Here is a 23289-nt window from a genome sequence, read left to right on the forward strand (position 1 = left end):
ATTTCACCGTGATTGCCTGTGCACGGTGAAAATCCATTTTCGGTAATTCGTGTGGGTTTTTCTTGCATGAAGGACTTGCACTTCATCAGTTGAGTATAAAGACAGCGTGCTGCCTTCTCTCCTCCCTCATTCTCCTTTAATCTATCTCTTCTGTCTTTCTATTTTTCCAATATCTAACACTTGGTCCGGCTATACAAAAGACGATAGCAGTTATTGCTCGATAAAGAAGATGAGTTGAGTATTTCAGAGAGAGACTGAGGCAATGACACAGATGTCCTACATCAGCGGCAAAAGCAATAAAGATATAACCCGATCCAATAGAACAACTCGGCAATGAATTTAACCCTTTGTAAACAAAATATCAGAAACACCAATGGGCTGGAACACTTATACATTATAAAATACTATGGAGTTTAGTATAAAAGTACACAAGTGAATGACATGCAGTCATTGCAGTATTTTAATTGGATTTCTGCTATATTTGCACCCCTTTAAAACATATTTTACATTAGCAGATTATGATTTAAACACTTAGCTCCTCGTAGTGCCTCCTCAAGGTTAAGTGGATGTGTTGGCACCATTAAATGTTGTGGAAAAGCACAAAGTGTTTCATCTAGAACGTTTTGTAATGCTACTGCAAGAGCAAATTCATTTGTCCCGGCGAATAAATGATAATCATAATAACCCTAGAACTTAATTTGAATTCATACATTTTCTTTGACATCTGCTGCCTTCTGCTCACAAAGTTAACACATTTTGAGTTAGCTCCATTAAGCAAATTCACTGTCATTACAGTATTAAATTACATTACATTACATTACATTGCATTTAGCTGACGCTTTTATCCAAAGCGACTTACAATAAGTACATTCGACCAGGAAGACACAACCTTGAAGAAAACAGAATCATATAAGTATATCCGGTTTCATAGAGCCAAACATTTCAAGTGCTACTCAACTGGCTTTAGATAAGCCAGTCCTTTATTGGTATAAAAGTGCTTCGTTAATCGTTCTAACGCTCGAAGTGGAGTCGAAAGAGATGAGTTTTCAGTTTGCGCCGGAAGGTGTGTAAGCTATCTTATAAATCAAATAAATCACTAGTGTGAGAAGTTTGGTAGCATTTATAATCTCTCTGAGAGCAAAGCCTCAGACGTAGAGGTCTGTATTGGTCAGGTTCGCAGACTCTTGAGGTTGAGCAAGAGGTATCACTGAGACAAGAGCTGAAAACACATCTTTGCTAAAAGTCTGAAATCACATCGTTGCAGCTGGTGTTACCGTGCAGCGCTCCAACCAGGTCTTACTTGATCTCTGCTTAAGATACCATATATTGCTCACATCTGACAAACATTTTCACAAAGTGGAATACATTGACTGTCAGTATCAATGTGGGGCATTAGAAGCATGAGCAATGGACCCTGAAACTGAAGCAGCCAAATGGAATTCAGATATTACTATTACTATTTGTAATTCAAAAAAGAAATGTGACAACCCCTTATTATGAACCTTGCAGTTTTAAGTCAGAGGACACTTTATATTTTATGCATTTGCAATATGTATAATTTGAATATGAGTGAGAGAAAGACAGGGGAACTATGTAAAATAGACAGAATGCCATTCTTTTCAATTTGTCGCCACTTACTGTTTGAATGTCAGTATACATTTAAAACACATGCTTTGATGTATGTTTCATTGAGCAGCACATTTTTCAATGTTATCTGCAGTATGTAAGTATGCTTCTCAATCCATGATTAAAATAACAGTTTGACATACATGATAAATAACCGTGACATATATTTACAATGGTCCTTGCCTTGCAGTGATGCTGAGATGATGTAATGTTCCCTTTTTTCACTCTTTTGTTCTGCTTATTTCACTCTTAAATGCACACACCAGCCACAAGTCCATTTAAATAAATAAATACATCTTTGCATGTGCACTCACTCAGAATCCACAACAGCCCAATCACAGCAGCAGACAGACTCATCCATCTTTATCACTGCAGCAACACCCGTAAGACTTGGCAGTAAGTGCGCGCACACACACGTATACGCACACATGCACATACACACACGTGTGAAGACAAGTCCTTCCATCTTTCTGTCTTCATTTCTCTAATTTTCTCCTTTTCTCTGCTCGTCTGCTGCATACGCTTCACATAGAAAACGGTTCAGGGCTGACGGGACATTTATCAGACAGACCTTCTTTATATTACGGTATAGATGAGAAGTGTAAGTGACCTCAGCCTTTACAAGTGGTGATTTCATGTAAGAGGCCAGATGTGTCACTGAAACAAACACATTAATCTATTTTGTTGCAGCAGGACGGTAACTGCATTGCTTATGCAGGGAACTGTCAGTCCGCAGCGAGCAGTTTGCGCCCGAAGTGTTTTGGGTGATATTTGGCTTGTTTTGAGCTCTGCATATTGATAATTGGCTGACCGTGCCTGTGGATGTTACCATGTGGAGTTGGAAGGCTGAACCACATGCGCTTCTTTAACTTCAACCAGAGGTGAATATAGGCGTATGAAATCTGTGTATGTGTTCTCATGTACACTATGCTATGTTTCCCACCTATCCTGACATTGACAAAGTGTGGGCTTAGTCAGCGCAGCTGTCAATACTTTAATTAGTCACACACACACACACACACACACACACACACACACACACACACACACACACACACACACACACACAGCTGACTCCCTCTTTTATCTCTGAACTTGTGATTAGCACCTGGATTGTTACAGCTCTACAGTTGGTGCTGGAGATCAACACAGCACCGTTTCTCACTTTATAGCACAGTGTATCTTCTTGAATTGTAACATAACTGTCGACTCACACAACACACACTGTTGCCATAGCCAGCACTGCTGTTTGTGCTCAGCAGTGTGTTTCGGATGCTTAAAAGTCAGGTCACTGTGCAGATGTTGATTCTCAGTGATTTTCTATCGATTTTCATTTCCCATTAGAAATTGGAGGCAAACACTCTGCCATGTAGCTCACATTGTTTTTATGCCGTGCAAACTGTTGGATTTGGATCAGTTTTTCTAAATGTCAGCAGGAGAGAAATTCTGTCAGAGATGTTACGTCATATTTTGTTCAGCTGTGGTTGGAATAATTTATCAAAAAGTGTGAACGTTTTCTCTTCATTTTCAAGGAAGTTTTATTTATATAAGGAATACATTTGTAGTTAGGAAATATATTCCTTGTAAGAGAACTTCAAATCACAAATAAATATTATAATTTATTGTCACCTTATTAATTAAAACATAGTTATTTATATACACTTCAATGTACACTTGCTTTAGGTTTTTTGTCCAGTTCACATGCTGGGACTAATGTTTATTTGCAAAAGTACCATTTGAACATTGTCTTCTTTTTTGTACAATTTGTTAAACATGACAACGTTTCTATCTGAGAATATCTCAGAAATCTGAACATTCTTGGGAAGTTGTTCAGAAATGAGAATCCCTTCAAACACTTTATTTCTCTTTTCTTTAAAGGTGGGGTAGGTCAGTTTGAGAAACCGGCTCGAGATACACTTTTTGTTATAGTCCATGGAATGCTCTTAACATCCCGATAGCAAAGTGCTTTGACAAAAAATCCATAACAAAATGTCATCTGTGGAAGCCGTGGTACTGTAAAAACCTGCCTGTCAGCCTTCCATCTGTGCACAAACTTATCTCGTGCCCTCATTGGTCATGCGTGTTCGTGTGTGTTGGGGGAGGGGCTCTGTAAGGAAGTGGCAGATTTTTTCCGGCTGTGTATTTTCAAATTCTAACGATCTCGAGTTTCTCCAAAATGACCAACCGCACCTTTAAGTCAAGAGTGCGTTCTCACATGTAGAAAAAAGACACTGCCCAATCGAAGCACTACATCTCAATCCATAGAGATACTGTTCTTTATTTCTTTAATCAATAAGATTGATAATAGTCAATACTTTTCTGCATATCTTCACACAACACAGTAATACATACTCTTTATACAATTAATACATTCATTAGGAGGAACAGCTGAATTATGCAAGCCTATGATTACTCCAGTACAATCAAAAAACACAGTTCAGAAAAACTGCCATGGAGGAACAAAGTAAATACTCAACACAGGTAATTGAGTAGAAAATCACAATCAGTAAAATACCAATAAAATTGCCTGAAGCTTAAGTTTACATTCATGGATATATCCTTATAATGCTGTGCTGCATGTAATTATATTCATCATGATTGAGTATAAATACACATCTTACATACATAATGGTCCTATGGCACAAACACTTTTTAAAGCTTATTTCTGTTTAAGACGGACATTATGTGTGTACACACACACACACACACACACACACACACACACACACACACACACACACACACACACACACACACACACACACACACACAGTAGAGCTTCACAGGTAAAGAGAGAGAGACAGAGAGGAAATACAATTCCACCCTCTGATTGATTTATGTTTGGTTATCTTTTTAATATCTGGATGAAGAAAACACAGATCTTGGGCATTACTTGTTTTCTCTTATGTAATAGGGATGATTACTTGGCATGGTCCCCCCTCACACACACACCTCCCACCTTCTCCCGAGCGCCTCACGTGGTAGACGAAGAGACACCCGCATGTGACCCTCTTTCAACACCCCCAAATCATCTGCTTTGGTTTCCCAGCATGCCTGTGTAACTCCCAGGAGGCGCTTGTTTTCCCACAAATGTCACATTAACATTGCTTGAAACAATGGATTGGGTTGCACGAGAATGAATGTCATGACAACATTGATCTGGCATGAGTTCCTCAGTCTGAAGCCTAAATAATTTCTTGTTATCTAACTTTCTTAATGATCATTGTCGGATCATTATGCAGTATTGATTAAGGATCAAAGCATGCATTTTAAAGCCTTTACACTAAATGAAATGCAACCACTGCTAAGGGTGACTTTGATGGACCTGGAGTCAAAGCTGACTGATTATCAGTTATCGACCATTTGGCCGTTCATCTCCATGAAATAACGCTTAACATACACCACTTTCATCTCAAGGTCCCTACCCATGGATCCATTTTCTGATGAGGATTCATGGAGCGATGTAGCACAGATGACTTCAATGTTATCAGATAACGAGTAAAAAGGACACTTGTGAAATTAACTTTGAGCAAGAGCATTTGACATAAAGTGGGAGAAAAGAGGAATGAGCAGCGGGTCTGCAGAGTGAAGGAGGTGAGAGAGAGAGAGTGGCAGTTAAAGCTCCCTCATTCGCACAGTCATTTGGAAGAAAATCAATTTGTAAAGAACAAAGAAATGAGAATTGAGAGTGGAGGAGCCAGTCAAGAAGTGCATAGCTGAACTGAAAAGGAGGGAATTAGGAAGTTGGGCAACAGGTTCGCTACAAAATCGTTGAATGGAAAGAATATTGGACATTTCCAAGAATAAGAAGTAGTGCCAACAGCACTTGGATAAAAAGTGTTTCAATCCTCTGAATTGAAATGGAAGATAAAAAAAAAGAAAATGTTTTTAAAGTTTAAACTGGTCTTTGAATTTGCCCATAATATAATTGATCTGCTCAGATCTGTTACAAAAATTGACATTGCTACACATAGTGGGAGGTTTTTCCAAAAATGTTACCTACTTGTGAGGTGCATGCAGGAGGGATAGCAGGAGCAATTTGATTGGTATATCAGATATGACCATATACTGCTACCATGTTCAAATGAAATGGGAGGTAGAGACGTAAATAAATATTTTCATGTTTTCAAAAAGAAAAGCGCATTTGTTGAACTTGGGTTTAAACGCACACTTTAAGCACCAAGAGAAACACTAAAAAGTAAATGTATACTTCTATGTTATTTGACATCATCCAGCAAGACGCTGAGTTGGAAATGTAAATACACTCAAATACACAGTCATGGTAAAGATACAATAGTTACCTACCTATTTAACTAATATCATTAAACTGGCAATTTGTTAAAACAGGGTGAACACTCCTTGCTCTAAAAGACATGTCTCGTTAAGTCAGGATTATACAACCTCTCAGCAATAAAGCTGGTTAGTACTGTTATTATAACCTTGAAAAGCAGCCAACACTTTCAAGCTCTTGCCCTTATTTTCAGCTGCAGCCTGTTTTTTTGTGTTAATCACAACCTGCAGTGACCGCCTAAAGTGTCTCCAACAGTGTCGAACAAGAGTTTGAAGGGCATGGCTTTATCAGCTCTGACAGATGCACATAACATTCATCCGATTTAAAGCCATATCCATTCAAACAAAGCCTGATGTGTCTCATATCTTCAGGCAGATATGAACAGAAATCTGCCCCTTGGCTCAGTTCCTTTCTCGCTAGATAGATGAACGCTGCTAATGCTCCAAGGTGTCTGCAGAATGGATGTGCATTGATCTCAATGTGCTCGTTCTGTGGGCAATACAGAGCACAATGTGAGTGTACAGTAAGTGTGTTCTTCATGTGTGTGTGAGTGTTAGTGTGTGTTAACATTTATGGTTTGTTACTGGGCAGGACTCTGGCAGCACTGAGACAGAGTTGATCTACGTGACTGTGTTTGGATGTGAAATGTTACTGAATTGCCATCAGCCAGCAGCAGAATGAGTAGAGCTGAAATGTGTTACTGTGGCCCTGAGACCAAATTCACTGCTGCACCATGGGGCAGAAAACCTTGGATGAGGAAAAACAAAAAACAAATAAAGGAGTACAGATGTGTACGTCATCTCTATCTCTCTCTTTATCACTCAGTCTTTCAAAAAAGCTAAAGGGTTATACAGCTGTTACATTCATTATATTCATCCAGATAGTGGTTAACAGTAAGTCATCACGGACCATTAATAGTTAATAGAGGACTATCTACTCATAGCAGACATTTCCTCTTCCTAATATTGGATATGTGATTACTAGTTTAATGACACTTTGCACAAGTCATATTTTTTGTCTTATTTTTATGTGAAGCCACAATAACAGTCTACCATTACCAAATAATACATATTTACCCAACAATAAGCAGAGAGACCTGCACTGCTAGGATGAACTTGGCACACACAAGATAAAGGTCAGGTAGGGCTGTTCATTTGATGGTAGCCCAAATTAACATGCCATTGAGACTCCTCTGCATATTAAACTGGAAATGACAGCGCTTTTTGAACATTGCTTGAGACACAGCCAGAACCGTTGATGACTCTGCCTGAGTGGTGTCACCCCTCGAGGTGAGATGTTCAGTGCCAAGACTCTGACTGGAAATCTCTGCTTTTTGGGAATGTCTCCCAACGGACAAAGACGCAGCTCCTCATCGTTGGCAGCAGTGTGCAACAGAGACCGTCCATAAATAAATCAATGTCTTAGTATTTGAAGCTTCACAGAGGATACTAGATAATAGTTGCCAGTTTATTATTTTGCACTGTGGCTCATTAAAGTCAGTGAGAGGTGGGGGTTGATATCCCTTGATCAGTCCGTAAGTCTAGAGTCAGTCATACAGTAGCTGTATTTTTTTGCATGGAGAAAATAATCATTAGTTATTTGATGCTGGTTGCTGCCTTTTGAATACAGTTTTGAACATAAGAAGCCATTTTCTGTTAAGTACGGATCTGCAGTTTCCATCTTGCTAGCCAACCGCTTTGTTATCGCTCAAAGCTAGCTAACTGAACCTATGTGCTCTCGGGGTGTGTTGACATTTTCAAGCCTCGAAGAGTCCCAAGGGAGCAGAGCTTGTCACCAAGGAGACAATGCCTGAATATGCTTCCCAACAACTGAAGGTTGGGGTAGCTACCATGGCTGAGGACTCAAGAAGATATACAGATGGGCTTCCCGTTTTTGTCGTACTGGTACACCAACATCTTGATGCAGTGGGAGTTGGCTGGTGAGATCCAGGGGCTGCTTGTGATGGAAAAGTTGTGGCTGGCGTAGAAAGGCTTCTGCTGCTTCCGGCAGCGGACCAGGGCTCGCAGCACGTTGGCTGCCATTCCCCTGAAGCGCTTGCTGATGAAGCAGTAGAGGAAGAAGTTGACCCCGGTGTTGAGCAGTGCTAGCATGTTGGCCAGATCGGTGAGCACATGGAGCAATCTGCCTGCCCTCTGCGAGGTTGGAGGAGAGGAGTAAAAGTGGTACAGGATCATGAGGGTACGTGGCGCCCACAAAACAGCAAAAATGGAGGTTATAGCCAGGAGAATGGCAGTGGTTTTGCCTGTAGAGTAGCCACGCAGACGAAAGCAGCTGCGGCGTCTGCGCAGCTTACGCACGATGACAGCGTTAAGGGAGAAGAAGACTGTGCAGGGGAGCAGGTAGACTGTGGCGCAGTGGGCCCACACCAGGACATGCTGGATCACGGTCCTCCCGTTTCCCTCCCCTCCTCCTCCTCCATCACCGTCGCCCACCCCGGACAGGCTGTGCCACAGCTCAGGCCACCAGTAGTAAGGCGCTGCGGAGAGCAAGCACCCAATATACACAGCGAAGATCACCCTCCGTGTGCGGGCTGGGTAGGAGACTGTATGGTAGCGCAGAGGGTGGCAAACAGCGATGTAACGGTCAATGGTGAGAGGCACGGTGATCCAGATGGAGGTGTGGATGGAGGAGAACTCCAGAACCTGCACTGCATTGTTTAGTGATGGAGGCAGCGCCGTGCCCAAAATAAAATCCTCCAAAATGAAGTCGACAAACACGATGAGGAGCAGGACCAGGATGTCGGCGGCTGCCAGAGCCAGGAGATAGTTGTAGGAGGACTTCTGACGACGCAGCACCAGCTGGGACAGGATGACCACTGTTAGGATGTTAGCTAGGTGGTGGAAGGATTAGGGAAGGTGATTGGAAGAAGATAGGTGGAGGAAATATAGATAGAAGTGAAAGTATGATAAGATTGGAAATGTAGTGGACACAGGTTGGGGCAGGGAAGGAAAGAGAATAATTCAATGTTAGTGGACATTGAAAAGAGGCAACAAAAAACATGAAAGCAATTGAGATGCAGTGGACATACACTAAAGGTAACAGACAAATGAAACTGCACTAGCACACAATACAAACAATTTTCAGCACCATCAAAAGCTGCAAGCAAACATTTACTTTCAGTTTCATGCTGCTCAGTGCATAAAGAAATATCTGTTATCTTCCCCAGTCAGCATGTACCACTTTCAAACAGCTCTCCTTTTAGTCTCCTCTGGTTATTGCTCTTTTCCCTTTTCCACTTCATCTACACCTGCTGTGTCATTCCAGCAGCACCTGCCTCTGCCTTTGGCCACACTGTTATCACGAATAAATAATAAAACCACGACAAAAAAACAGGAGGGCAACGTGCAGCATCACAGTCTTGGCAATCTGCTGAGTTCACTACTGCCTGCCTGCCTAACACCCTGCCGCCGGCAATTTAGTTTCTAAAACAAAGCACAAGGACACCCCGCCTGTCTGTCTCTTGCTTTTTAATCTCACTCCATATCCTCGACATATACCATCATACCTTCTCTTCCATGTTGCCAGATACAATTTCACCTGCCTATATTATTTATTATTTATTGCAACAGGAGAGCAGAATATCCAAGGACAGAGGACTACTACTCCTACATTTTTCACTGAAAAGAACATAACCAGACCTGTATGTGATTTATCTCAAAGCTGCTTCTTCCAAAGTGTGACCTCTGTGTTCTGAATCAGACAGTAGGAGCAGAGCTTCAGTGTGGTGACTGTATTAAATTGGCTCATTATACGTCTTCTTTCTTTGTTGTCACATTCAGTTCCCTGCTCTCCTTGCAAATTATCCCAGGTGATTTTCATCACGTGACAGTTGTGTTTAAAGGTTGTGAGCCTTTCACAAACCTGGAGGAGACAGTTAACAATATATTTGTTTGTAACACTGTAGTGTTCCATGGATGTACAATAAAATCATGTAATTGAAAATAATAATAAAAGAAGCCCTCTGTTTTTATAACAAACAAAGGAACACCTAAACTTGTAGTTCCTGAATATCTGACCATTTTGGAAATAAATAGCTTTCATCTAATGAAAAACAATACTATGCGGATTGTTTTCAAATTGGTTTTTGTAAGAAAGAATATGATTTTAATTCTGAATAAGCCTTTAAGTATTTGGACATGTCTTTGTCTTAAAGGAGACAGTATTGTGTCATCACATTAAGAACATTTAACGCATGAAGTGTAAAATTCAGAGGCCAAAATCTTTTTCAATGTATCCAAAGATTCAGTTCACATGCTGTACTTTAGTAATATATCCACTCTCTACTGTTGCTAACAATCCACAACAAGCTAAACTTGCTGATGAAACACGAAGACATCAGACAAAGATGCCTCTGACATTAAATTGCATTGCAGCATCATGAGACATCAATGCACTTAGCAGCTGTCACTGTGTGTGTGTGTGTGTGTGTGTATATATATATATATATGTGTGTGTGTGTGTCCTGTGGTCCTGCCTCCCTCGACAGTAATAGATCTGGGATCGGATTAAATATGGCAGCTAGGAGTCTGGTACATCACACTTCGCAGCCTCAACCACGATCAACTGATTACAAATTACAAGGCGGCTCCAGATAATGACTAAAGATGTCCTTCCCAGACTGGAAGATTTGCAAAGGAAGACACACCACACGCACACGTACACACACACTAACACATGTCTATCCATGCACGCACATACACACAGATCAATTACGTACAATCTATCAATAAACATAAATAACACGTCAAAGCAGTTTACAAGATTGGACAGGCCAATATAAGTGTACATGTAGGCTGCTGGATACACCCCCCCCCCCCCCCCCCCGGCCCTCACACCAGGCCGACCTGCACAGGCAAGTTAAATTGCTTTCATGTCGAATCTTGGTGTGTTTATTGATTCTTTTTTTTAGCTATTGGTCCTACACTATCGGTCTGTTGCTTCTTCTTTGCTGCTGATCAGTTTGGCCCATATTACATTGTATTTTAGATTAACCTTGGATTCAAGGAGAAATATCTTCATAATAAGCATTATGAGATTTCTGTAATAACCCTGTTAACTGCATGTGCTTCAAGAATAAATTGTATTGGAGATATTTATCTTTAGTTCAGCTCTAGTCCCAGAATACATCTGTATATATTTAGATGAACGGTCATAATTAATTTAATTATCTTGCTTTTTTGTATGCTCACATTTGTATTACAGGTGTTTTAATAAAGGAATAAATATAACAAACCGTGGTAATTTCAAAGAATATATATTGATTATAATGATATTATTCAACCCAGTCTCACGGCATTTCGTTTGCCTGCACCACGTCTTTTTGTCCGGTCGGGTCTTGGAAGACCGGAAGCTGTGGGGTTCATAAAAACATGTTCTTACCGTTCTTACTCAAAAAAAGAAATGGGGCTCAGAGCCTCAGAATACTGAAATCTGTATTTTTTAAATCTTTTTTCCTTCTAATTTGTTATTATTTTCTAAATAACACACTGTTATTTACTCAATAATAACAAACAATTATCCTTGTTTTTATTTATTTGTTTAATTCTATAATCTCTGGCTTTTTTGCCGTCTGTCAGGAAGTGAATTTCAAAATAAAGTAACAGGAAACAGCATCATTGCGATACACACCAAGGTTGCGTTCCGATAATCCAAAAATCAGCTCCTAAATTCTAACCCTATCTCCTATTCCTTGACCTCTGAGTGAAACGTCACGGGGTTAAGGGGTAGTGGATAGGAGAATTCAAAAGGACTTAGGAGAAGAGACCGCGGTACTTTAGAGAATCCGAATGCACTTTCACTATCCGACGTGTTTATGATTCGCCAGCGGACGTCATGAATGTGCGTCTGCTGCTGTGGGGAAACTATGGAAACTACAGTTTTCTATACAGCGGACTACAACATGGATGTTTAATAAGAACGAGGGACTCATCTAGAGACTCTGCACCGTGCTCTGATGCTGTTGCTTTATGCTTTATGAACGGGGACAACAGAGAAACATATTCTTCATGACCAAAGTTGGAATTGAAATAAAAAAGGAAAGTGAAACTTATGCTCGTCACCCTCTCCCTCCGTCCACATTAATACAAATGATCCCAATACGTATGATTGTATGAAAATATCTTAAAATCATAAATGTATTTATTATAAACGTTAGTCCTTAACATCTATCACTGTGTATATCACCATTCAAACATCTTTTAAAAGTTGAACAAACCCCACAGCTCAGTAAAGACTGTGAGATGTTGACTTTATTTGATCATTTCAGTAAAAACTAACGTTCATATTTCTCTTTTTGATTATAATACTGATGAACGTTCAGAAAAAAGCACTTTGGCAACTTACCACATACGTTTTAAAATGCTGCTCGAGTCCTCACTAACACTAAGAAAGTGGATCACATCACTCCAGTTCTGAAGTCTTTACACTGGCTTCCTGTGTGTCAAAGAATAGATTTCAAAATACTGCTGCTGGTTTATAAAGCACTGAATGGTTTAGGCCCAAAATACATTTCTGACCTCCTGCTAAATTATAAACCATCCAGATCTCTCAGGTCTTCAGGGACTGGTCAGCTTTCTGTCCCCAGAGTCAGAACTAAACATGGAGAAGCAGCGTTCAGTTATTATGCTCCAAATATCTGGAACAAACTCCCAGAAACCTGCAGGTCCGCTGCAACTCTGACTACTTTTAAATCCAGGCTGAAGACTTTTCTTTTTGTCGCTGCTTTTAATTGAACTATTCATATCTTAGACTGCACTGTAACTTTTATCCATGTACTTTTTCTTTTCATGTTTAATTCATTCATATCTTAGACTGCACTGAAACTTTTATCCATGTATTTTTTCTTTTAATGTTTATTTTATTAGCTTTTCTTTTTAATGACTGATTTTAAATGCCTTTTTCTTAATGTCTTTCATTTTTTGTAAAGCACTTTGAATTGCCTTGTGTTGAAAAGTGCTATATAAATAAACTTGCCTTGCCTTGCCTTGCCTTGCAGATCTCTATAAAGTATATTCATTACTCGTTATTCTCTACTAATAGTTAATTAAAGACTGTATAATGGCTATTTTGCACATCCCTTTCAAGATTTCAAGATTTTCAAAGGTTTATTAACATATCATAGACACAACTACGGTGAAGTTATGCAATGAATGAAAAACTTGGGTCGCAGATTCCTCAACAGTGCATTACAAGACATCTATCAATATGTGTGTATACCTCCACCATTAAACTGTCAAATTCTGCACATTTCTTATACTATCTACATACATCTTATAAGAGTATAATTCATATGTATAATATCAGTTAAAATAAGTGATTCAACATAGTTAACACTGCAGGAAAGCAATATATTAGACGTTAAGTACTTTGTCAGGCTTAATATTTATCTGTAGATAGATACCCCCAAAGCTTTTTTCTTATTTAAAAGAAGACCTTAATCTAAAGTATTCTTTAATTTTTAAATAAAGGTTAATTCGTTTTTCTGTTTTGCACATCCTCCTATTAATATCTTTGTACATCCGGCACTAAACTGTTTTATTGTAGAGATCACTTACAGTATCTTCTTGATTTTTTATATTCTATATTTCTATCATTGACCTTCTACTTTCCCCCTATTTTGTATGTACTCTTTATATTTGTTTCATCAAATATAACATATTAAATAATGTGCTTTAACCACTAGGCGGTGCACACAAGGTACACACAGCATACAATGCCATAATAACTTATTATTAGTGTAGGAGACTTATGTATGTATAACATCTGAAGATGTGGTTTTATTCATGTTTTCACATAATTTTACAGGATATTGCTATATTGTTTCACATGTTTTACTTCTACACATTAATATCTGATTTGTAAAACATCACAGACAGAAAGGTATATCCATCATTTAATAGTAAGCTATTTAAATTCTGATTCCATAGATGTGTCTCCCATCACCCAAAACCCCTGACTATTCTTTCAACTCAGTATTTACATTTTTATATTCAAAGAAAATCAGTAATATCTTTAAAAACTACAAGTCCTTTTCTATCAGCTGTGCACCGTTAAGGTGTAAATATAACCTATCTACCAATTGGATCAAATATAAAAGTCAGCCGAATTAGTATTGATACTGCAAGGAGACGTATTGTGTGAAGAGAAATTGAAGATGTTGTTTTATTGCTGATATATTTATGATCTACGTCACATATTCAGTTTCGTGGCATTTCTTCCAGTTTGTCCAGAAGTCTTCTAATCAGGGAACTACGGCAGATGTGTAGTATTTAATGCAGCCGAACTGTGTATTACAATGCCGTTATGTGATGACTTCCAAAGAGAAAAGCAAGAACACTCGGATTAAAGTTTTTTTTTTTTTTTTAAATGGTCTTTGGATTTCATATCGCATAAACACCATATCCCAACGTGCATTGCGGCTAAACAATCCAATCACCGAGCTTCAACCATAGCTGAGGATCTTGGGTAATCAGTTCAGTGGGTGTGTATCTGTTTCCGGTTATTTTATTTTGAAATTCAGTTCCTGACGGACGGCAAAAAAGACAGAGATTATAGAATTAAACAAATAAATAAAAACAAGGATAATTGTGTGTTATTGTTGAGTAAATAACAGTGTGTTATTTAGAAAAGAATAATAAATTAAAAGGAAAAAAAGATTTATAAAATACAGATTTCAGTATTCTGAGGTTCTGAGCCCCATTTCTTTTCCTCACGGACGGCAAAAAAAGTCCGACATTATACGATTTAAAAACAATAATTGTGGCTTGATATTGAGTAAGAACATGTTTTTATGAACCACACAGCTTCCGGTCGGAAGCAAAAAGACATTGTGCAGGCACGAAACACACTACCAATAGAAATACATTGCTTTTAAAATCGTTCTGTGTGACACGAAAAAAAGGGGAAAATCGTGTTGGTGAACACGAATCAATAGATTAAATGTCATGACTATAACACGAAATGTCGTGAGACTGGGTTGTATTATTATAATTTTCCAACACTATGTACTTTATGTGTCAAGATCAAGCTGACAAGCATCCTTGAAGTATGGTTTTACCAAACTTTGGTAATAAAATTACAGAGCCCTGGAGGGTTCATAGAGAGAAAAATAAATAAAACGTGGCCACGTTTTACTTTCTCGTGCGCACGCTTTAGTAACTCGTGCGCACGAGTTACTGAAGCGCGCGCACAAGTTACTAAAACGTGCGCACGAGTTACTAAAGTGTGCGCACGAGTTAATAAAGCATGGCCTCGTTTTATTTAAATTGAGGGATTCCTGTCCGTGACTCACAGTATCTGCTGCCCACAGCTGTTTTATAGAAGGAAAACCTCCTTCACTTTATGAAATCTCTGCGGCACCAGTGGCCTGTACTACGAAGCAGGATTTGCTATTTACACTATTCATTCATGAAGTATGACGCTGCGCTGTCAGCACGCGTCTCCATGTTTGTCTCCATCACGTTTGTTAGGGTCAGTTAACCGGGTAAATCGAACATATCCAGGTCCAGGGTCTGTTGAACTGGCTTCGTCGTACAGGGCACTGGAGGCAGTAACGTGTAACTCAGCAGAATCTGAGAAGAGCAGCACCAGCTGCAAAGAGCTGTGCCTTTTACTGTTTACTTCACTGCGTTTCCCTTCATTAGAACCGCTGAATAGAGATCGAGGCTGCTACGTTTAACCACACACACCTATACACACATCGAACTACCAGAGTATTCCCTCGTTTTATGAAGGAGATGTCCTGTCACCGGGGCGCATGATGTGTGTGTGTGCATGTGTGCTCAGCTCCGCTCTGTGTGCGTGTTCGTGTGTATCCGACACCACCGGCATTTGTTTTAAAATTACCACACACACACACACACACACACACACACACACACACACACACACACACACACAAAACGAGGCCACGCTTTATTAACTCGTGTGCACGCTTTAGTAACTCGTGCGCACGCTTTAGTAACTCGTGCGCACAAGTTACTAAAGCGTGCGCACGAGAAAGTAAAACGTGGCCACGTTTTATTTATTTTTCTCTCTATGAACCCTCCAGGGCTCCGTATAAAATAAAGTAAAAGAGAAAACTAAACGTTTGCCAATGAAAAAACCTACCTAAAGCTACGTAAGGCGATTGCTAAGGGCGTATCGATCCATGAGGGGCGCTTCAAATATGGGGCCAGCTAAAGTATTGCCTAGCAAATAGGTCAGGACCGGCCCTGCATAATAATAATAATAAATTGTATTTCTATAGCGCTTTTCTTGAACCCAAAGACGCTTTACATTTGGGAGGGAGGGTATACAAACAAAACAAAAACAAAGCCACAAAGAAACAAAACAAAACAGAAAAGCAGTCAGGAGGAAGTTGGTTGAGAGGGGGGGCTTATGGATACAGAGTTGAAGAGGTGGGTTTTGAGGCGGGACTGGAACAGGGTGAGGGACTCAGACTCACGGAGGTCTTGGGGGAGGGAGTTCCAGAGCTTCGGGGCTGCCACAGAGAAGGCTCTATCCCCAAAGCTCCGGAGTTTGGCCTTGGGGATGGAAAGCAAACCGGCTGAGGTGGATCTGAGGGACCGGGGTGGTTGGTAGAGGATGAGGAGGTCAGTGAGGTAGGGGGAGCCAGTGGAGTTCTTTGAGGACCAGGGTGATGTGATGCCATGATTTGGTGTGGGTGAGGAGTCTGGCGGCTGCGTTCTGGACACACTGGAGTCTATTGAATATGAATGTTAGTTGCAGCTCTTCTGTGTCTTTTTGCTTTGGTGGTGTCCAAACTCATTGAGTATTGAGGAACAATCAAAGGTCTAATCTCAGTTTTGCTTCGCATCTGTTTAGCTGATTGATATTACCTTTTTTGTTTTGGCTTACTGCTGGTTCTTATTGACTCTTTGCACACGTTGTTTCATAAAGCTGCTCCAGCTGTAAGTGTGTAATGTACACACACCTGCTGCCTCTCATCAAGTTTATTCAAATGATCTTATCAGTGTTTTTTGTTCCAGGAAAGGTTTGCTGTTAAGCTAAGCTGTTCATAAACTTCCCGTCGGTCCATTTTAAACCCTTCACAGTGTAACAGAGAGGGGTGACCTGAAATGGAAACAGTGAAGTGTTGACTGTCACCGGCTGGGTATTGTTCTGTTTGGGCTTCCCGTTGAGATGGGGCTTTTTACAGACAAACAAAAGGGATCTGTAGCGAGCTTGACATTTCCATTTAGCTCTAGCCAGCCTGCATTGGGTTGCCCATTCATTACAATTGACTCCTGCTCTTTCTGTCGTCTCAGGGGCCAAGCAGGGGGAGAGACAAGTTGGAGAGCTGCACACTCTGAACAGATACTCGAGGACAACACATACACAGCATGAGTACAGAAACATGTACATCTCATGCCTGGACATTCAGCTGGAGACATATGCAAAATGAGTCCATCTTTGCTGGCAAAAATAGTTGTCTCAAACTGAGAGCTGTGTTTGTCTGACTACATTTGCTTATCAACTTTTGTGTGTGTTTGTTTGTGTTTAAACAGGTAAACCTTTCTGTATTTGTGTGTGGGAATTATTTTGTGTCTGTGCTTCCCCCTGCTGCTCCCCTAATGTGACAAGGGACAGGGCCATTGACGTTGTTTAGCGGGAAAGAGAAGGCAGAGAGTGCTCCCAGAGGTGTGTAACGAGGCTGACTCATCCCGCCACTAAAGCAACGTGTTGAGACGGGCAGTCGACAAACTACGCGTCTTAACCCCCTGAAACCAGTGGTAAGACACGAGGTGCCGCACACCAGTCCTTAAGCTTTCTCATGGGGCTCCTTTTACATACGCAGAATAATTTAAAATTTAAAAATATCCTAAAGAGCCAAAGAAAGTGAGCATTGAAATTGGCTTTTTTTTTTGTCATTTGGAGGAAATTGAGGTTTGGCTTTGATGGCTTATCCGGAGGTTAATAAGACGAGATGAGTGTAGAAGAGAGGGATGAAGAAATAGATGGAAGGTGATGTAACATGTGGTGTGAAGAAGGTCACAGGAAGTTAAAAGAGAACAGGCCATTGAGAGGGAATTGAAGGAAAGGATTAGATAAAAAAAAACAGAATGAGACAGAGAGGGGTATATAGGAGAGGGGTGAGGCAGTGGGAGGAAAGGAAGAGAGACGAGAGAAACATAGGAGGTGAAAATCAAAGCTTGCTTCAAAGGTCACAGGTACTTTGTTCCTGATGACAACCATTTCCCTTTTGTCTTCTCTAAGTGTCAGACGGGACATGAAGCAGGGAGATTTTTTTAATTCCCCGGAACAGAAACCAGGACCAAACCCTGCTGCAAAGCCACAAAAACATGCATTGAAGATAAAACAATGTTTTAGCTGACAGTTTTTAAACTGTTCAGAATTAGGTCCAAACTCCCTAATAGTGTCAAATCTGTTTTGGCGCTGTTAAATTGCAATAAAGATCAGGCCTGTAATGCCATGACAATGTGATCATGTCGATCCAACACATTTTATTGCGAGCTTGATGGGTATGATCTGAGAGTTAATGAGGAAAAGGAGGAAGCTCATAAGAAAAAGAAAGATGAAAAGTAAGAAATATACAGCAACAATGAGAAACATAAAAGGATAGGAAAAGAAAATAGATATTCAATGATGATTATTATTAAGGCATATTAGGAGAGAAATAGGCCCCTGGTTGCTGCTAATGATATTGATGTTGCTGCAGTGCTCTGCCTCTGCTAACCTCTAACAGCCATTCATTTCACAGACAGGCCACAATGAGTCAAAGTGTGGTGGAGACGACTCTTTACACCGAGGCTGCTGCTGATGAGACACTGCAGACTGACAAACTCAGCTTCTCGTGTCCAAAGGGCTCGTAAACAATGCTAACAGTTATGATGTGCTTTTGGACCTTCTCCACATTTTTTTTAATGAGATTTCAGCTTTGAGAGGGCATATGAGGTAAAGAAGAGCTGCGAAGAAGGGCAAATGGATGAGAGATGAAGAAAAAAGGAATATATTAAGATAATGTCGATCTAGCAGCGCCATAATTATCCTCAGATTGACGAATATTACTTCCAGAAAATGTCAGACAACACATGGAATTGGGTTCTCAGCAATGGTGACAGCTGTTCAACAAAAAGTATTTCACTTCACTCGACAACATCTCTGCTTTATTGCCTGAAACAATACCTCCCTCCTTTCTTGCCTCCCCCCCCCCTGGCTCGTCTCCCCACCACAAGCTGACACTTTCTCTCTGTCCTTCCCTTCCCCTCTTTTTTTCTCAGACTGCAGACTGGAGACAAACCAGAGCTCAGAAATCTATTTCCATTTGATACACTGAATATTCGCTATCTTTTACACATGCTTTCCCATTCTTTCCTCTTCGTCCATTCTAACACAGACAGTATCTCTTAACAAGCTCCAATCCCACCTTGCCCTCTCTGTACACATTGACAGATCAATAGTCCAAACTGTATATCGCAGGTCCTCACCTCTTCATTAAGTAGCGGCTGACCCCTGACCTGCACTGTGTTGTGGAACAGAGGGTTGTTAACGCTGAACATTCCCAATCATTTCCCCTTTTGGGTGGAGGGATTAGTTGGAGTAGGTGGAGATTTTCCCTCACGTGTGCCACATCGCTGACTGTCGACAGCCACACATGGAGGGGCTTCAAGAAGGAGGGGCTTCAAGAAAGAGGGAAGGAACGCACCAACATACTGTTAAGTATGTGGGCTCATGCGTGTTGCTGTGCGCTTGGGAAGGAGCGACACGTGCACATTTCTGCTGGCACAATGTGCACACATGTCAACACCATTCAACCATTTGTTGACACATATTCACCATACACTTATTAAAAGGGTTTATTATGCATGACAACTGAGCCTCTTCATTTGACACGTATAAGCACTGGAAAAGCTAGCCAATGACATTTGAGAGTTGATATTAATTAGCATATTCTGGTTCCGACAAATCATAATAATAATAATAATAATGGTTTAAATGATATAGCGCTTTTCTATGTCCCTTCCAACTTAAATAATATATAATAATTTGTAACTCTCATTCGCAATGACCTAACATAGTACATTTTGTGAGCACTTGAAAGCAACACAAATGATTATGATTATCTGATGTACTAATGTAATATAATGTGATTGAATTTAACAAATGTAATCTTTTTAGTTGCATTGTGCCCTGCTGCAAAGACATGTTACAAACATTGAACCATTGGAATATGTGCAAGTAATTTAAAAGCAGGCAAATTAAATAAATATTCAAGCATTAACAGTGACCTCGAGTGGGCAGGTAAAGAGTCGATAAACGGCATCATAAAGAACTCCCTGCTTGAGAAATGCTCCACTCAAACACATTGCATAAAAGCAGCTGTATCAGGCCGGATATTCAGAGAAGCTTTAACATCCAGTTACGAGTCGACACACAAAATCACTCACCATCTTCAACATACTCTACAGTAAGTGTCTCAGATGTGAGTGCTTTGAGATACACTGTACCGTACAAAGAGCAGGCCTAAATTCTGTAATCCCTGCATGTCAGAAACTCCGCCGTGTCTCTGTTTGCTATGCCAGCACATGTCTCTTCTGTCTCAAGCAGTGTGGTGTGGTGAGCAGAGAGAGAGAGTTAGCAATTAATTAAAAATGTGGCAATTCGTCTCAGCGCTGTCGTCTCCTCCACTCGGGCTCAGAGGTGCTACTTCACTGCCTCTGCTGTTATTAATCTATTTATTTTAACTCTCTTCTTCTTCTTCTTCTTCTTCTTCTTCTTCTTCTTCTTCTTCTTCTTTCTTCTTCTTCTTCTTCTTCTTCTTCTTCTTCTTCTTCTTCTTCTTCTTCTTCTTCTTCTTCTTCTTCTTCTTCTTCTTCTTCTTCTTCTTCTTCTTTCTTCTTCTTCTTCTTCTTCTTCTTCTTCTTCTTCTTCTTCTTCTTCTTCTTCTTCTTCTTCTTCTTCTTCTTCTTCTTCTTCTTCTTCGTGTCCTTGGTGTCCTTGTCCTCCCATACTCCATTCTGTTCAACCTGAGATGTCGGTTGATCATTTCCCTAGGTCACACACTTCCCACCAATTAACTTGCGTAATCCCTTTCCTCATCACCTTCAATCTTCACGCTTTTCACCCTCACATTTGTGCTCTCGAAGTGACCCCTCTATGTCTGCAGCTTAAAGGTCAAAGTCTGCAAGAATCTCACAGACATGATGATGACCTTCTGAAGCCCTGTTGCTTTTAAATAACTAATGAAAACTGTCTGATAATCAAGGGTAACAGCTCCAAATGCTTTGAGGGTGTTAAATATGTGTGAGTCTTTAGGTCACACCACTACTCCTCCCACATGCTGCACTCATGAAACATTTATGATTCGGCTTGAGTGGAACGTCACAATGATTAAATAAGTCGATCTCGGCTGCTGCGAAATATCAGCCTGCTGCACTCAACTATTATTTCAAATGTAAGATTGCATTACACTCCCAGGTTAGTGCTATTTTGTAAAGATGACTTCAGCTGCAGAAACAGATACAACTTTCGAGGCAAGAAAACAATTAAATGATGTGCAAGACTTCATTTGTCAACCAGGATAATTAATTAGACTAGATTTAATCACAAAGACAGACTTTTACTTTTACAAGGCTGCAAATCTTGTGGAGCAACTGCAGTCTTGGCGTACTAAAGCTTTTCATTATGCATTGCAGACTTGTTCTAAACCAGGACAAAATAACATCTCACTCCGAGTCTTTATCAAGGAGGAGAGGTGCAGAGCTTACGTTAATGTAATGTATTAGTACAAATAAGACAAGCAAAGTCATTAGATGTATTTATCAGAATCAGGATGAATAGCAAAACACTGGATGCACCTGAAGAATTTCAGTGCTGAAGCAGGGTGGATGTTTCTAACCTCACTGAACCCCATACCTCTGATAGACATTCCCACTTTACCTCTTTTATCTCACCTGTTTCCTGCCTCTCTCTCTGAAACACACACACATTCAAATACACACATGTATGCACACACCTCTTTGCTTCCCTGTGTGAGAGCAGGTCAGCGCTCATAGATCACACAGTGGGAGAGAGGCAGTAAATGAGTCCGACAGTGACTGTGAATGGACTAATCAGTCAATGACAAGGAAGTGTCATTAATGCAGGTCACCAAGATGAGCCACGTAACACACACTTGTCCCCGAGGTCAAGCCTGAGTCATTACAGACACACTCTGTCATGCACCCATCGCCAGAACCACTGCAGCCTAACAGAAAAGGTGCTGTTTTAAAGGTTAACAATCAGATTTAATTACGCTTTGCACAATTTGTTTAAGTGGTGCGTGACTATTTCCACCTAAAAAAGACATGTACAAAACCACCTCCAAACGGCCAGGCAAAGCACAGACAAACACACACAAAATAAGTGTGCATGCACAAGTGATTGCCACAAGGTCAGGATGACAAATCAACAGTGTGTGCATGTGTCTGTGTGTGTGACACTTTTTGCAGCTGTGCACAACACACACTCACTCAAACCGGCAGACAAGTACACATCATATCAAGATGCAAAGCGTGACTCTTGCATCCCGCTGGGGAGCAAATTAACACAGAATGAGACGTGCATGTGATTAGACACAGACATCAAAACACACTGTGTGCACATCTCTTACCGGGCAGGCCGAGGCAGAGCAGGACGCTGTAGTAGATGACAGGCAGTGGTCCGAGAGGGCACCCCTGGGCGAACTCAGAGGGATGCTGCTCTGGGCTCCAACTGCTGTCATTTGGGGAAAAAACAGGGAAGATGTGGCTGTGCTCCATGGCCTCTTCTTTGTCCTCTTCCTCAGCTGAGCTCAGTGTCAAGAAGCCGGCTGGCCACACAAGCAAACCGCCTGGTCGCCGGGATGGGAGAGAGGGTGCTCTGTCCTTGGGTGCCAATCAGCATGAGTGTGTGCACGCCTGGGTTTGCGCAAGGCAACGAGGTGGAGTGTGTGTGATGGTATAGGGGAGACAACAGACTGGGAGATGCGAGAGATGAAATGTGTTAGTAGGTGATGGAGAGAAAGGAGGTGAGAGAAGCAGAGAGGTGAGTATGAAGGTAGAAGTGGAGAGGGGAGGATGCTGCCTGAGTGTGAGTGAGGGGGAATGAGAGCGAGTCGAGAGAGCAGCAGGAGGAGGAGGAGGAAAGAGGAGGGAGGGAGGGAGGGAGCAAAAGAAGGAGGGAGTAAGGTGGATGGAGAGCAAGGGTATGCTGAAGATTAGAAAGTGAGGGAGAGAGACGGAGGCTGGGAGCTGAGGGAGACTCATGAAGAGAAAGAGGGGTTCCTGTTTGAGGGCCAGGAAATAAAAGAGATAGTAAAACTGTTGCAGACAAGAAAAGATAAATGAACTGTGGAAAATGATAGTGTGTGT

General features: G+C 40.8%; 1 protein-coding gene across 1 annotated transcript; it reads right to left on the reverse strand.

Moving 5' to 3' along the window:
• Nucleotides 1-3871: 3871 nt before the first annotated feature.
• On the reverse strand, nucleotides 3872-23012 carry gpr139 (G protein-coupled receptor 139). Its single transcript, XM_034220180.1, has 2 exons — nucleotides 22551-23012; nucleotides 3872-8768 (listed from the first exon to the last, which is right to left on the reverse strand). Exons 1-2 carry the CDS (start codon nucleotides 22696-22698, stop codon nucleotides 7780-7782), a joined length of 1137 nt encoding a protein of 378 aa, XP_034076071.1. The 5' UTR covers nucleotides 22699-23012; the 3' UTR covers nucleotides 3872-7779.
• Nucleotides 23013-23289: the final 277 nt, after the last annotated feature.

The sequence above is a fragment of the Gymnodraco acuticeps genome, unplaced genomic scaffold, assembly GCF_902827175.1.
Source record: "Gymnodraco acuticeps unplaced genomic scaffold, fGymAcu1.1, whole genome shotgun sequence".
NCBI lineage: Eukaryota > Metazoa > Chordata > Actinopteri > Perciformes > Bathydraconidae > Gymnodraco > Gymnodraco acuticeps.

What these genes read in the sequence shown, in the direction of transcription:
- gpr139 (XM_034220180.1), bottom strand. Translation starts at nt 22,698, where the DNA reads ATGGAGCACAGCCACATCTTCCCTGTTTTTTCCCCAAATGACAGCAGT. An exon ending in GCTCTGCCTCGGCCTGCCCG is followed by an intron (nt 8,769 to 22,550) that starts GTAAGAGATGTG and finishes TCCACCACCTAG; the next exon opens with CTAACATCCTAACAGTGGTC.